This window comes from Belonocnema kinseyi, chromosome 3 (assembly GCF_010883055.1).
Source record: "Belonocnema kinseyi isolate 2016_QV_RU_SX_M_011 chromosome 3, B_treatae_v1, whole genome shotgun sequence".
NCBI classification, from domain to species: Eukaryota; Metazoa; Arthropoda; class Insecta; order Hymenoptera; family Cynipidae; genus Belonocnema; species Belonocnema kinseyi.
This window is the reverse complement of record NC_046659.1, coordinates 103,793,597-103,810,813: the sequence shown is the minus strand read 5'-3', so window position 1 is coordinate 103,810,813 and position 17,217 is coordinate 103,793,597. Positions and strand designations below refer to the sequence as shown.

Sequence of the window (17,217 nt, the reverse complement as noted above, 5' to 3'; positions counted from 1 at the left end):
TATTATATTTATGTAAAATATTAATATAAAACTGAAATGTAAAAGAATGCATTTGAATTTTTACATAGGAGTAATAGTATAGTGAAAAATATACACAAGATACAAAAAAGGGATTTTTTAAACATTTCTTTTAATAAAAAAGATTTCAACTAATTTTTTGAAATTTAATTTAATAAATTTTGGATTATAGTTTAAAGATAAAACCTTTAAATTAGCTTAGAAAAATTGTTTTTCGCAACACCGAAAAGAATGAGAATCAGCCAAAGATAAGGCAGTTTTCATTCGGCAAATAAAAATAAAAAATGTGAATACAGTTTCCCACAAAATGTTTAAATACTTTTTGCAGATAGCATCTGCAAATGCACCAATTTTATAGATAAACCAATTTATGATTGTATGTATGTAAATTTATAAATTTACCCAGTCTGAATTTTTAACTGGACTTCTTACAAAGTCATTTTCAATGTCTAACTTGCGCAATTTTTCACATTGCCAAATTTATCATATGTACAATTTTTTAAATGTAGAAAGTAGCTAGTGCTTACATTTTTTTCATAAATTGTAAGTTTCTGAATGCATTTTTGTGTAACGCTGGCGTTCGATCTTATTGATTTCTTTGGTTTTATTTATATCATTGGGTTTATTAATTCTATTGATTTTATTTCAGTCATAAAATAAAAAAATTACAATTAATAAAACCAATAAACTAAATAAAGCAAATAAAAAATCCTGAACAATTGTTGGGCGACTTGATAGGCTTTCAATATATAAACAATTTTTCAGAGGGCCTAATTTCCAAATAGGATTATTTTAAAATATATCGTTGGGTAACTTGCTGAAATTAATAATCTATCAAGAAAAGAAAACCCTCTTTTAGTATATTTTCCGGATAAATAGTATTTTTTTACTCTGGTTTAAAATGATATAACCTAATTTTTACTATTGAACCCTCCAAACTACACACATCTCACTCAAAGCTTTTAAATATCTAACCTACATGTGCAAGGATTTAATATATTTCACGCTCTAGAAAAAAAGCCTGATTAGGAGCTCACAGTGAATCAGGAAAACCTTCAAAGTCCAAAAATTCAATGAATTATCGGATTTATATAAAAGTCGGTAGAACGGGGGCAAGAATTTTTGAGTTACTGACTCCGCGTTTAAAGTCAAAATTTAAGATTTAATAATTGTAGATTCAACATAGTGGCTAAATGTCTTTACACATTTATATAAAAATTGGTATAAGTGAGTTTTGTGTTCGCTGATATGAAATCTGACGAAAATATTTTTAAGTTATATATCTCAGATATAATAAGATTGCAAAAATTTGAAAAAGTTACATATCTGTATCTGTTCTTTTTGTAGGTTGGTAATTTCATAGGGAACTAGATATAATTGGGTGTTTTGTAAAAAAACGGTTACAAAAACAAAATACAACTTATCCTATGTTTATTAATAGTACAAAACACTGTATATGGAATGGAGGATTTATATTAGAATTATTTGCTACTGGAAAACAATTAGTTAGGCTGCCTCTGCAACGAACTGCATAGGTCAGATGCTCATTAGAGACTAGTTGACGGTTTCGGTTTTGAAGATGACACGATCTCGATCTCTTAGAGTGACAGGTTCACTTCCGATTCTTGACGGAAATCGACGACGTGGAAAATCCTAAGGGAAAAACTCCCAAATTTTAAACTCAAGGGTCTAGAGGCCCTTGGTCACATGGTTGACAGATGCGTAAGTAAAGACAGGCAGGCTAACGATTTGAGAACCTTGAAAATAACGTCTAATGACAGGAAAGTTTTTTCAGCGATCGACGAGCGTGCCTTCAGACGGTATAGACAGCTTATTGCAATAAAGACATAAAATAGAAACTTTAGGAATTTTTGCTTCTAGTTAACACTTACATACACAATTTAGAAGTTAGGATGTTAAAGACAGCTGTTCCTAAATATTGTTCCCAAAGTAACGTAAAATAAATTTTTGCCTTTCGACGAATCGCATAAAAATAAGTATAATATAATTGTTCCGGCGGAACATGCCCGCCCACTTGAACTATCTACGTTCAATAAAATAGAATATTACAACGTTGGTAGAATAAATTGTAAATGAGACGGTGCCTAATTGATAATACATTTACATTGTGACCTCATAAAACTAATCACATCCTATGTTAAATATTTCAATGATGACAATTAGACATTTCGGTGAATACAAAATACCTCTTAACCATGAACTTAAGACTAGTTTTATAACATTTCTGTTAATATAATTCAAACACGGTGACGTTGACTGTATAAGACTAAATAAACTAGAAAAGTAAAATAGAAGCCTATTGCTGAAAATAACAAAGTGAAAGGAAACCGATGTTTGAAGATATCCAATGATACTTATTGACATTCTGATGATTGTAAGAAACTCGAAATTCTTAAGATGTCAATTGGCAAAGGATAAACAGACTTTAAGAATCGTTTGTAGATTCCGGAGACACTTCGTAAGGTGACAGAGCGTATAACTCCATCTTTTCCTGGATGCGTTTCAGTGATGCGACCCAATTCCTCATAGGTGGCAAATTTTCTTCTTTAATAACCACGAGCGTTCCAAGTTTAATGATGCTCTGGTCGCTTGTAGCATGCCATTTACTTCTTAAAATTAACTCATTAAGGTACTCCTTGTACAAGCGGTCCCAAAAATGTTGCCTCATCTGCTGTGCAAGTTGCCAACAATTTAAATGATTGGCTGAAATGTTGTGCAAATCTCTGCTAGGAAAGCTAATCATGGATTTACCGATTAGGAAGTGACCCGGGGTTATAAGGAGGAAATCATTGGGATCAGGAGACAATGGAGTAAGAGGGCGAGAGTTGAGTATCGCTTTAATTTCAGTGACATACGTGTGAAGTTGATCGTATGTCAGCAATGAGTTACCAGTTACCCGTGTAAAATGAAGTTTAAAGGATTTTACTGAGGCTTCCCAAAGACCACCGAAGTGTAGATCTCTAGGCGGTATAAAATTCCATGTTATTCCCTTTTTAGTCAAGTAGTTTTGTACCCCTTCATTTTGTTCTAGTGACTCGATTTCTTTACAGAGATTCCTCAATTCATTATTTGCCCCAACAAAATTGGTAGCATTGTCAGACGAAATTTAACTGGGCAAACCTCTGCGAGAGGAAAAACGAGACAGACAAGCAATAAAGGCCTCTGTCGTTAAATCACTTGCGATTTCTAAGTGCACTGCCTTTGTCGCTAAGCAGACGAAAATCGAGACATACGTTTTTACCTTGGTACGATTTCTGTGGCGATGTTCTTTAACAAAAAACGGTCCACAATAATCTACTCCCATATGCTCAAAGTGTCTTGTAAAAGAAACGCGATCTTTGGGTGAATTTCCCATCAAATAATTCGTCTCACGAGGTTTTGCGCGAAAGCATGTTACGTATTGTCTAATGATGTTTCTCGTCATAATACGATCATCAACGGGCCAATACGTTTCACGAACTCCGTATAGAGTTGCGTGATGCCCGGCATGAAAACGTCTTATGTGTTCATCGCGAATGATTATTGTCGTGATATTATGATTTCTTGGAAGAACGATTGGGTGCTTTTTCGAATCAGGAATATTTGAGTGAACGAGTCTACCCCCCACTCTTAAAACAATGTGATCTAAAAATGGGTTTAATCGAACAAGAGGACTCTTTAGATCTACACATTGATTACGCGATAAAGCACGCAATTCTTTCGGAAACGCTTCGGCTTGATTTAATTTAATAATCGCCTGTGATGCCGCATCAAGTTCCGTTTGTGAAAGTCTACCTGATTTATTTTCTAGTTAATTTAGCCTTGTTTTTGAGATTATTGAAAAATCGAAAACAGTACGCGATTTTGGATTGCAGTTTTTTAAAGCTACTGACCCTTTCCAAGATATTTGTTCCTATTAGTGTGATTTTTAATGACGTCATTGGTGGACTTTTGCGGACTTCCGATCTTTCATGATTTTTTATGTTTAATTGAGGCCACACATCATCTTTTTTGCTGAGCCAGTTAGGACCGTGGAACCAAAACTTATTATTTAAAAACTCCTGAGGTCCTTGGCCAAGAGAGATCAAGTTAGCAGGATTGTCATGAGTGGGTACGTGTCGCCACTCATGACCTTCGGTTTTTTCTTGTATTTCGGCTACCCGATTGGCTTCAAACGTTTTAAGTGTATGTGGAGGCGTATTTAACCGCAATTGTGGAATCAGACCAAAAATAGATTCTTGAAAATTGCAATTGCAAAGATTTTACAGTGGCGCTGTATAGTTTCGCCAATAAAAGAGGTGCACACAATTCCAATCTTGGCGATGACGTAGTTTTTAAGGGAGAAACTCGTGACTTAGAACAAATAAGAGCACAATGATGATTGCCTTGAGTGCCCGATGATCTCAAATAGAGGCAAGCGCCATAGGCCTTCTCACTAGCATCGCAAAACCCATGTAGCTGAATCTCAGTCGAATTTGAAATCATGATACAACGATCAAACCTGAGATCATTTAACAACGGCAATTCGTTTCGGTATTGGATCCAAGCCTTTTGAACCTCAACTGGAACAGGTGTGTCCCATGTGAGTTTGCATTTCCAAAGCTGTTGGATCATAATTTTTGTGGACAAAACTACGGGCCCTAGTAAGCCTAATGGGTCGAATAATTTAGCAGTTTGAGATAAAATCACTCGCTTTGTTATTGTATCGTTCGAACTTGGCAGATTAACAGTAAATAAAATGGAATCGGTTTTCGCATTCCAGTTTATGCCTAATGTTTTTATTGTTTCTGTTGGGTCGAGGGATCGGTACGTAATTGTGGTTTCATCCGACAAATCATTGCATGAAGTGGGACGATTTAATGCCCATTTTCGCAGATTGAAACTGCCTTTATTTAAAAGAGTACTTAAATCGTTTCGAAGTTCGAGAGCCTCTTGAAGTCTATGCGCGCCTGTTAAGAGGTCATCCACATAGAAGTCGCGTTTGAAAATAGCCGACGCAATGGGATGCGGTTCGCGTTCGTCATCCGCGAGTTTGTGTAGTGTACGAATTGCAAGAAATGGTGCGCAAGCTGTTCCGAAGGTAACCCTATTCAATGAATACATTTTGATAGGTTTGGAAGGGTCTGGCCGCCACAAGATTTTCAGAAAAAGACTGTCGTCTTGTGCTATACGAATTTGCCTGTACATTTGTTGTATGTCTGCTGTCATGGATACAAGAATGTTCTAAATCGAGCAAGAATGGAAAACAGATCCTCTTGTATAGTAGGACTAACCATGAGAGTATCGTTTAAAGAGATACCAGTCGAAATTTTGACAGATCCGTCAAATATGACTCTAGTTTTTGTAGTAAGACTACTTTCCTTCACTACAGCGTGATGCGGGAGAAAATAGCCCTTATTTGAAACTAAATGACTGGGAATTAATGACATACGATTTTCAGTGAGGTAGCCTTGCATCTATTCTGTGTATTGAGATTTAAAAGAAGGGTTTTTCTAGAATTCACATTCTAGCGCATAGAATCTTTGAAAAGCTCTATTGCGAGAATCACCAAGCGAATCTTTCTTATTGTTAAAGGGCAGTTTGACTACGTAGCGGTTACTATCGCCCCGCGTAGTATTTTTCACATAATGCGATTTACACTCCTTTTCTTCCCGAGAAAGAATTTTATTTGGATTTTCTGGTTCTAGTTCCCACAAAATTGGTAAATCTTTGAATTTAATAAGATTGCAAGAAGCTTGCATCGGACCTATCGGGGCAGTACGAGGTTGGATGTAACGTCCGGCAATAATTAAACCTAAATCGGTTTCTTGCAAAACGGCTGATTGACCTGGGAAACGAATTATTCCTGTCCCTAAAAGCACGTAATAAAATTAAGCCCCTATTAAAATATCTACGTCTACAGGTCGGTAAAATTGAGGATCGCCTAACGAGATGTTTACAGGAATCTTAAATAGCTTTCGATTAAGTGTAATGGACGGCATTCTACTAGAAATTTCATTGAAGACGAGAAATGACATTTTTAAATTAAGATAATTTACGCGTGATTTGATGTTAGTAGATGTAGTATATTTGACATTCGTTTTTAAGTTGTCTACTCCTCTGAGTTGCATGTCAAGACGATTTTTCTTGAGACCGAGAGCGGAAGCAAATTTATCGGTAATTAAATTGCACTAAGAACAACTATCGAGAAGAGCGCGGCACGGATGATATTGACCTTTATTGCCTAAAATTTCGACTAATGCCGTTCCAAGAATTACTTGCGATGGTAATTGTGCATGAATGCTGACCAAAGTGGTAGAAGAGTTTACAGGTGAAGAAACGTCCTGCTCTGGGGTCTTTTTAGGAAAATGTAAAAGAGAATCATGTCGTTTTTTACATATGCGACAAGGACCTTTGCGACATTCACGGGTACTATGATGAGGGCTAAAACAATTGTGGCAGATAGATGCCTTTTTTACAAAATCATATCTATCTGCTGCTGACATCTTCGAGAACGTTTTACACGAGTAAAGTAGGTGCTCCTCTGAGCAAAGTAAGCACTTAAGCTTAACGGTTGCATCCTTTGAAATCGTCGCGGACAGGCATGATTGTGATGGCTTAAAATTGAATCGCGAGTGTGTGACGTTTTTTGGTGTATTTTTATGGGACTGAGTAGGTTTCTGAGAAGATTGAGTAGATTCAATAAGCGCCCTATGTTCTAGAAAGGACGTCATATCTTTCATAGTGGGCATATCTGAAGTACCTACACGCTCCTCCCACTTTTCTCGAGTATAATCGTTCAATTTTTCGTTTACTATAAAAATAAGCAAGCTATCCCATTGATCTACAGGCTGACTTAACGCTTTAAGAGCTCTAACGCGCTTTTGAACATTATCCAATAGCGCGCGAACTGAGAATTCCTTTGAAACTTTATGAATTTTAAATGAAGACTTGATATGACTATCAACAATAAATTTTCGATTATCGTATCGTTTTATTAAAAGGTCCCACGCTATTGGATCATTCGCGGCAGTTATTTCAAGTGAATTAATTACTTCTTTTGCGTCACCCTGTACGCATGCTTTGAGATACATAAATTTGTCATGGCACATAGCCTTAAATTAATCATAGAACTCGATCCACGTATCAAACGTACCATAAAAGATAGGAGTTTGAAGTTTTGGTAATTGAAAATGAGACGAATTTTGATTGGGAATTTAACCCGGATCTAGATTCGTTGTAAGCGAATTTTGAATCAAACTAGAATGATTACTGTAAGTAGATTGTGAGGAACCGCTTCCTGACAAAGAGGACAGTTTTTGAATGTATTTTTTTGCAGTGCCACTTATCTCGTAGAATCGATCCTCGAATTCCAACCGTTCTGACTCGTGTACTGAGACGTCTTTATTCGGTTGCAATTCTTCGATTCACGTTTGAACTTCGTCAGAGGATTGCCACAGTTCATTGTGTCTTGAAAGTCGCCCTTCTAAATCGAACGAATATAAATCTGTATTATCTTGTATTTCCTTTAGAATAGTTGATTTTCAGTAGAAGTTCCTTCTCTGAAAGTAGGAAGGACGTCTGAACTCAGTTGGAAACTCTTGTTTTCTCGTAGATGTAGCATTGACCACAGATGTAGTATTGACAAATGTAGTGCTAGAAATCCTCCTCAGTTGTGGTGCTGGTTTGCTTTTGTTAAAAATGTTCTTTAAATTATTTCTCTAAAACTCACAGAAACGGAATTCACTATTTAAAGTCACTAGCTTTGAAATCACTAGCACAAAGTCCAAACGTCATTGATTAAAAGTCACTAGTTTTAAAATCACTAGTATTTAGAATCACCAGTTTTGAAATGAAGTATGAGTTTCAAGATTCATTAATTTAAGGCCACTAGTTTTAAAATCACAAGTATTCACATTCACGCTAGTTTTGGAATTGCTAGCTTCACGTACTCAGATCTTGAGAAGTTCACTCAGTTTTTAACATTCATTTAGTTCACAAAAGCAATGTTTCACATTTTTACCGAACTGGCACGATTTTATTTGAAGCGCGTTTACAATGCAAAACATCCGCGACTCGCGAAGGACCAAAATGTTCTTTTTGTAGGTTGGTAATTTCATAGGGAACTAGATGTAATTGGGTGTTTTGTAAAAAAACTGTTACAAAAACAAAATGCAACTTATGCTATGTATATTAATAGTACAAAACACTGTATATGAAATGCAGGATTTATATTAGAATTGTTTGCTACTGGAAAAAAATTTGTTAGGCTGCCTATGCAAGGAACTGCATAGGTCAGATGCTCATTAGAGACTAGTTGACGGTTTCAGTTTTGGAGATGACACGATCTCGATCTCTTAGAGTGACCGGTTCACTTCCAATTCTTGACGGAAATCGACGAAGTGGAAAACCCTAAGCGAAAAACCCCCGAAATTGAAACTCAAGGGTCTAGAGGCCCTTTGTCACATGGTTGACAGATGCGTAAGTACAGACAGGCAGGCTAACGATTTAAGAACCTTGAAAATAACGTCTAATGACAGGAAAGTTTTTTCAGCGATCGGCGATCGTGCCTTCAGACGGTTTAGGCAGCTTATTGCAATAAAGACATAAAATAGAAACTTTATGAATTTTTGCTTCTAGTAAACACTTACATACACAATTTAGAAGTTAGGATGTTAAAGACAGCTGTTCCTAAATATTGTTCCAAAAGTAACGTAAAATAAATTTTTGCTTTTCGATGAATCGCATAAACATAAGTATACTATAATTGTTCCGACGGAACAGTATCCAATTTTTAAATATCTAACATTGTCAGGGGATGCTTTTTTTTCCTCTCCGACGACCCATAATATGTCCCCCAAAAACTACCCCTAAGTCATACATACCTACCATCCGTGATCAAAAATGTTGTAAAAGTGTAAAAATGACCTTAAAAATGTAAAGGTGATTTAGAAGTCCAAATTAATTACTTAAAACTGGAAAATTTTCCCTTATTATAATTTTCGCAAAAAAACAACCCTTACACGTGAATGTATGCAAAGAAACTTGTATAATTATGTGAAAACCCGCGTGAAAAAAGTTCGCATGGCTCAAGCATGGCAAGATACTCGGAAATATCTGGCTAAAGCATGGGTCACGGCTGAATAGCAGCATGGCGCAAGCCTTGCTCCTGTCAGTTTCCCATGATTAGGACACGCTAAACATTAATGAATATTCTTAAGAACATGTATGTGTCACAGAAAATTAGCCTGCGTTGAACATGAAAATATTAGTTTTGCCAAAAGCCGACACGTCTCTAAATGGTAAGTTCACTACCCAGGTGCACTGGGTCGCACACCAGGTAGTTTAGCACGTATTCTACGAGAACTTTGAAAACATTTAAATTGTGCTAATTGTCAAAATAACTACTATTAGGGAGTCGACGATCCAGATGCACCAGATTGAGCACTAGGTAGTATAATACGTATTCTACGACAACTTTTTAAAAATTTAAATTTTGTGAATAATGAAAACAATTCCAAATGGTCAGGCGACGACGCGGATGAACCAGATTGCGCCCCAGGTAGCTTAGCACGTATTCTACGAGAACTTTTTCAAAATTTAGATTGTTTCAACAGGCAAAATTAATAGAAATTGCAAGTCGATTATCCGGGTGCACCAAGTCGAGCAGCGGGTAGTTAATTACGTATTCTACGAGAACTTTTTAAAATTTTATATTTTGTGAATAATTAAACAATTCCAAATGGTGAGTCGATAACCCGGGTGCACCGGGTCATGCTTCAGGTATCTTAGTGCGTATTCTGGGAGAACTTTTTTAAAATTTAGTTTGCTCCAATAGACAAAATTACTTAAAATTGTGTGTCAACGGTCCGGATGAACCGGGTCGAGCACAAGGTAGTTTAATACGTATTCTGCGAGAAGTTTTGAAATATTTTAATTTTGTGAATAATGAAAACAGTTCCGAATAGTTAGTCGACGACCCGGGTGCACCCTAGTCGTCGACTGACCATTTTCAATTGTTTTCATTAATGACAAAATTTAAATTATTTTAAAAGTTCTCGTAGAATACATATTATGCCACCTGGTGCTCGATCTGGTGCACCTGGATCATCGACTCACAATTTTTAGTAATTTTGGCTGTTTGAACAATATAAATTTTGAAAAAATTCTTGTAGAATACGTGCTGACCTACCTAGTGCGCGACTAGATTCACTCGGACCGTTGACTAACTAATGGTAGCTATTTTGGCAATTGGCACAATTTAAATTCTTAAAAAGTTCTCATAGAATATGTGCTACACTACCTAGTGCGCGAAGCAGTCCACCCCGGTGGCGAACTTACCATTCAGAGACGTGTCGGCTTTTGGCAATACTAATATTTTCATTTTTAACGCAGGCTAATTTTCTGTGACACTTACATGTTCTTAAGAATATTCATTCGTGTTTAGCGTATCCTAAGCATAGGAAACGGACAGGAGCAAGGCTTGCGCCATGCTGCCATTCAGCCGTGAACCATGTTTTAGGCAGATATTTCCAAGTGTCTTGCCATGCTTGAGCCATGTAAACTTTTTTCACTCGGAAGGTATCACACATATTATAATTCAGCAAACATTCTTGGGGGGATATTCTTTGCTCTTTTGCTGCTCTTCGACGACACATATGCGCCCCATAAACTACCCCTAAGTCATACATACCTTCCGTCCGTGTTAAAAAATGTTTTAATAGTGTAAAAACGACCTCAAACAATGTAAAGGTGATTTAGAAGTCCAAATTAATGACTTGAAACCTGATTATTTCCCCTCATTCAAATTTCGCTAAAAAGTACTCTTCCACGTGAATGTATGCAGCGGAAATTGTATAATTATCACGAGAGGTATCACAAAAGGCAGGTATGTATGACTCAGGGGTGGTTTTTTGGGGCACGTATTATCATTCCGCTGAACACATTCAAGTGAAGGGGTAGTTTTTGTTTGAAAAATTTTAATGAGAGGGAAATTTGTAATTGTCAAGTAATTAATTTGGACTTCTAAATCATCTTTACATGGTTTAATGTGGTTTTCCCACTTTTCAAATATTTTTTACCACGAGAGGTAGGTATACTTGGGAGTAATTTTATATGATACGTATTATGCTTTGTCGGAGAGAAAAAAGAGCAAAATTATCCGCTATCATTGTCTGCTGAATATCATTATTTTTGATACGTTTTTATATAAATTTATGTAACTTGTGCTACATAAATTTACGTGAAAGGGAATTTTCTAGGGGAAATTATAACAGGAATAAATTTTCGAGAGTTAAGTAAATAATCTAAAGTTCTGAAACATCTTTACGTTGTTTAAGTTTCGTTTTACACTTTTAAAATGTCTTTGATTACGAGGGGTAGGTGTCTACGACTTAGGGGTAGTTTTTGGTTGCACGAATTATATCTCATCGTAGAGAAAATAAAGCGAAAAAATCTTCCCTAGTCGTTCATAAGCAAATCTAAAATTATAAAATAATGCAGAAAAACATGGCGTTTTCCATTTTTCATTTTGCTTTGGTGGCGGCGCTAAGTGAACGGATTTTACAAAGTTTTTAATCTATATGCGCATGCTTTTTTGGTATATATTATGATTGAAGATGATAAAAAAATTAAAATTAAAGATTTATGCACTAATGAATCTTTATTTTTTCCTATAAAAACAGAGGCAATGGAAAGACCTGGAGAAGCTGGACCATCCAAAAACTTTATTCTGCCCGGAGAACAGCAAACACTTCCAAGCCATCATATTTCTCCCCAAGTTGGTGAGTATATTGTAAATTAAATCAGGGGAGAGCATCGGAAAATTCGACGATTTCTTAAATGGGGGGGGGGGGGTAATCAATACTATTGCCTGATATTTGTGACAAAGCAGACTTATAGGAAATTCAGGTATTCAAAGTTAAAGTTTCGTAATTTTACAATAAAAAATTGTAATAGAGTTATGAAGCCGTCATGTTTCATATAAAATTCTGAATTTTATACAGAATTATAGAAAAATTCAAATTGCTCATCTGAGTGAACCGATATGTTTAATTAGATTAGTATTTTGGTATTTTCTTTCATTCTGTGTACAAAATATTTAGAAGAACATTTTTTATAATATTAACGGATCTCAGAGGATTTTAACATTTTTAGAAGGATTTCTAAAAAATTTTAATGAAATTTATAAGTGTACATAGGATTTTCCAGATTTCAGTAATTTTAAAGGTCTTAAAAGCTCTCAATACAGCACTTCAATAACTTTTCTAGTACCATAAAGGATTTCATAGAACTTCAAATATTTTAAGCTATTTCAAGTAATATTTTTAGATGTTCTGAAATTTAATGCGCTTTGAAGAGATTCCATAACAAAAATTAATCTCAAAGAGTAAGGGATTTTGAATGATTTCAAGAGAATTTCAAGAAATTCCAAATAATTATAGCAGATTTGAAGAATTTGAAGAGATTTCGAAGAATTTTCAGAGGCTCGAAATTATAAGGGATTTAAAATGATTAGAGATATTATCAGGTATTAAAAAAAATTATTTTCAGTACATGTAAAAAGTTTAAGGCATTTCAGAGTATTGGAAGTATTTTAGGGCTTTTAAAAATATTCCAAAGAAGTTTAGTAGATTTGAAGAATTGGAAGAAATTTCAGAGAATTTAAAAGATTTTAAGAAATTTTCAGGGGTTTGAAAATTTCAAGAGATTGTAAAGAATTGAAGATATTTCAAGGTATTTTAAAAGACTATTTCCAGGAAATTAAAAAAATTGCATTGGATTTAAGAGGATTCGGAGTATTTTCGGGTATTTTCAATTATTCCAAGGAAATTAATCATGTTCCAAAGGGTTAAAGGGATTTTGAGGAATTGAAAAATTGAAAAGAAATTGAAAAATTTCAAGGGATTTTAAAAGATTCCAAAAACTGGGAATATTTTAGGAGGTCTCTTCAAACTCAAAGAACTCTACAAAAGACTAAACAAGTTTTAAGAAATATCACTATAAACGAGTTTGTTTACAAGAAACGAGGGACTTTATTGATTTGACGAGAATTTTAATATTGCAAAGAATTTCAACAGCTGTCAAGGATTTGCAGAAATTTTAAAAGTTTTTAGGATATTTTAAAAGATTCCGAGGAATTTTCAGGAGGCTCAAAAAATTTCAAAGGATTGGATATATTTTAGGTTATTTTAAACGCTTCCAAACATTTTCCAAATGATCACAAACTTTCAAGTGACTTCAAAGGATGGGAAACGTTTTAGGTTATTTAAAATAATTCATAAGAATTTTCAGGACTTTCAAAAAATTGCAAGGCATTTCAAAGAAGTGTAGGTGTTTAAGGGTACTTAAAAAAGTGCCAAAAAATTTTCAGAAGTCTCAAAAAATGAAAAGGGTATTTGGATGAAAATGATTTGGGATATTTGAACGGATTTCAAAGAAGTTTACAGATATTTGATATTTTCAAATATTTTAATATATTTGCCAAGACTTTAAACAATTTCAAAGATTTTAACATATTTAAAACGATTTCAAGGAATGGAAAAAAAATTTCTAAGGTTTCAAAATATTTAATAATACTTTTAAGGAATTTTATCGGATTTCATGGGGTTAGTAAGTTTTTCCAGGATTTCTGTAATTTTAAAAGATTCTGAAAGCTCTCGAAATAGTTTTTTATTAAATTTTCCAGCATTTCGACTGATTTTCCGGAACTTCAAATAGTTCAAGCGATTTCAAGAAATATTTTAGATCTTTTGAAATTTATGGGTTTCAAGAGATTTTCTAACATTTAAATAAAATTTAATCAATATAGTAAGAAGAATTATTTGCAATTTACTTATTTTTACAAGTTGAATAGGTTTTCAAATATTTTTAGGGATTTAATTATTTTGAAAGCATTTAACGATATTTCATATGCTTTGAAAGATTTTAGAATATTTAAAACATTTCCTACGAATTTTTCGAATTTTAATAAATTTCAAAGAACTGCAGTAGATTAAAAATATTTTGAGGTATTTTAAATAAGTTCAAGGAATTTTCAAGAAAATAAAAAAAAACGTCAAGCAATATCACCAGAATTAATTCAGCTTGATGAGATTTTATTTAAATTTTATGAAACGTCACACATCTGGTGAAATTCCATAAAGTCATTGGAAATATTTGAAATTCTATGAAACCCTTTTAGGTTCTAGAAAATTCATTCAAATGCCTTATGGAAATATTTTGAAATCTTTTAACATTCCTAAAATCCTCGGAAATCGGATCAAATTCCGTGAAATTCATTCAAATTCATTCATTCATAAAATTCATTAAAATTTTAATGAAATCTGGTTATATTTCTTGACATTTTTGAAGATCCTGAAAATTCCTTTGAATCTTTCGAAATCTCAGAAAATTTTTCCAATCCTTTGAAGTTTAAAATACCCTTGAATGTTTCCAAGCCTTTGAAATCCTTTGAAATTTCGCAAGCTCCTTGAAAAAACAATTAAAATCCTAATATTTCCCAAATAATTCAAATTCTCATCAAATACTTGAAATTTGCTGAAACCTATTTGAATATTCAAAAATCTTTGTAAATCATTCAAGTTTTTTAATTCATTTAAATAAATTCTTTGATGATGATATTCGTCAAAATTCCTTCAAATTTGCTCAATCTCTGGGAATTTCCTTGAAATCTAATAAAATTACAAATAAATTCAGTCCGATTATAAAATCGCGTAAAATTAAAAAAAATTCTAATGATATGAATTTATAGAATTCAATGGGATTCAAGGAACTCAAGGAATCCAAGGAATTTAAGAATTCATGGAATTCATGGAATTCACAGAAATCACGGAATTCACTGGCTTTGCGAAATTTACGGAATTCGTAGAATTCATGTACTTCATGGAAATAAATGAATTTACGAAATGTTTGTAATTCGCGGAATTAATGGGATTTGAGGAATTTACAGAAAGCACGGAATTCACTGGATTTGCAGAACTCACGGAATTCGGAGAATTTACGGAATTGACAGAATACGAGGAATCCTCTAAAATCCCGGAATTAAATGAATTTCTAGAGTTCGCGGAATATAAAGGAATTTACGGAAATCATGGGATTCACTGAATATGAGGAATTTTCGCAGAATTCATGGAATTCATAGAATTCGCGGGATTCGTAGAATTACGAAATTCGCGGAATTAATGGAATTTTTGGAATTTATGGAGTTCCTGTAATTGATGAAATTCACGGAATTCGCGGGAGTTCAGGAATTGCGTGCAATTCGTAAATTCTGCGAATTCCCCGAATTTCGGGAATGCGATGAATTCCACGAATTCCTGAAATTTTTTAATTCATTCATTCTGAAAATTCTCTGAAATCTTAAAAATTCCGCAAATTTTATGTATCTGGTAAATTCCACAACTTCCGTAAATTTGATTATTTCCGTGAATTTTATTAATTCCGTGGATTCTATAATTTTTATGAATATCTGGAATTTTAAAAATTCCGTAAACACCGTCAATACTTTGAATTTCTTGAATTCGATAAATTCTTTAAAATCTTTGTATCACATGCATTCCATCAATTTCGTGAATTTTCTAAATCTAGCGAAAACCCTAAACTCAGAGAATTCCAAGAATTCCCTGAATTCTGAAAATTCTACGAAAACCCTAAATTCAGCGAATTCAATGAATTTCGAAATTCTTTGGTTACTGTGAATTTCTTGAGTTCTGCGGATTCTATAAATTCTGTGAATACCTTGAATTGATTAAACTCCGAGAATTCGTCGAATTTCGTGAATTCCACCAATTCGTTGGTTTCTGTTAATTCCTTCAATTCTGTTAATTTTTTGCCTTACTGTATATCATGAATTCTGTGAATTCCCTTCTTAAGTTAATTCCATGAATTTCATGAATATCTTGAATTACGAACATTCCGTGAATACCTTGAATTGTTAAGATTTCGCGAATCTTTATAATTCCGTGTATTCCTTTAATTCCGTGAATTCCGTAAATTTCGAGAATTCCATTAATACCCGAACTATATACTATAAATTAACAAAATTTTGTCTCCTTCAGAAAATCTCTTCTTATTTTGTTTCCTTTTTGAGAATCTTTCAAATCCTTTAACATTATTGCATTTCTCAAAAATCTTTAAAATCCCGTGAATCTTTGAAATGTTTTGAAATCCTTTAATTATCGTAAACAATTTTCCTAAAATATTATTAAAATATTATAAAATATCGTAATATTCCATCAAATCTTATATCCCTTGAAATTTTTTATCTCACGAAAGTCTTGGAATCCTTTAAAATACCCTAAAATATTTCCAAACCACTGAAATACCTTGACATTTGTTTTTATTACCTGGATTTTTTTTAATTCTCTGAAGTCTTTAAAATCATTTAAAATGTCTTCAAATTCTTGAATTATACTGAAATTTTTTCAAATCGCTAAAAATCTTTTGAAATCTTGTAGACTTCTTAATGCTTAAGGATAAATTCTTTGGCATTTCATAAAAATATTTTTGAGTCCTTTGAATTTTCATGAAGTAGAATTAATTCATTGAAAACATTTATAACATCATTAAAAATATTTTAAATCCATAAAAATATCTTTACATTTTCAAAAATGTGAAAACTATCTGAAATATTTCATAAATTCCGTTAATGTTTTAAATTCCTCAATCCCTATTATTAAATTATTTGACATTGATTAGAATATTATAACATCTCTCAAAATCATGTGAGGTGGAAAGAAATAGAATAATATTCCTGGAAAATTTTTTATTATCTTAAAAGTTCCTTAAAATCCTTTTAAATATCGTAAGATTTTTCGAAGCCATTGAAATCGTCGAAAATTCCGAGAAATCTGTTAAAATACCCTAAACGCTTTAGAGCCCTTTGAAATATCATAAAAATGCTGAAATCTGCTGAAATTCCATGACACATTCCTTAAAATCTTTTCAAATATTTGAAGATATTTTGAAGGATTTAAAACAATTTTAAGATTATAAAAACAGTATAAGCTTTAAGTTTACTGAAATTTAATTAAAATGTTAGAGAATTCCGAGAAATTACATCAAATCTGCTGAATTTTTGGAGTTTCATTAAATTCTTTGAGATATTAGATAATGCATTAAAATACCTTATTGAAATCGCTAAAATTTATTTAAAATTATTGAAATTTCGGGAAATCTTATAAAATTCTTTTGAATTTCTGGGAATATATGCAGATTTTA

General features: G+C 33.3%; 1 protein-coding gene across 2 annotated transcripts in view; it reads left to right on the top strand.

Moving 5' to 3' along the window:
• Nucleotides 1-17,217, top strand: part of LOC117169511 — a 42,168-nt gene that overhangs the window by 21,124 nt on the left and 3,827 nt on the right. For both annotated transcript variants that reach the window (XM_033355927.1, XM_033355928.1), the window contains exon 5: nt 11,682-11,780. In XM_033355927.1, coding sequence (XP_033211818.1) covers nt 11,682-11,780 — 99 coding nt within the window. The remainder of the gene's footprint in view (nt 1-11,681; nt 11,781-17,217) is intronic.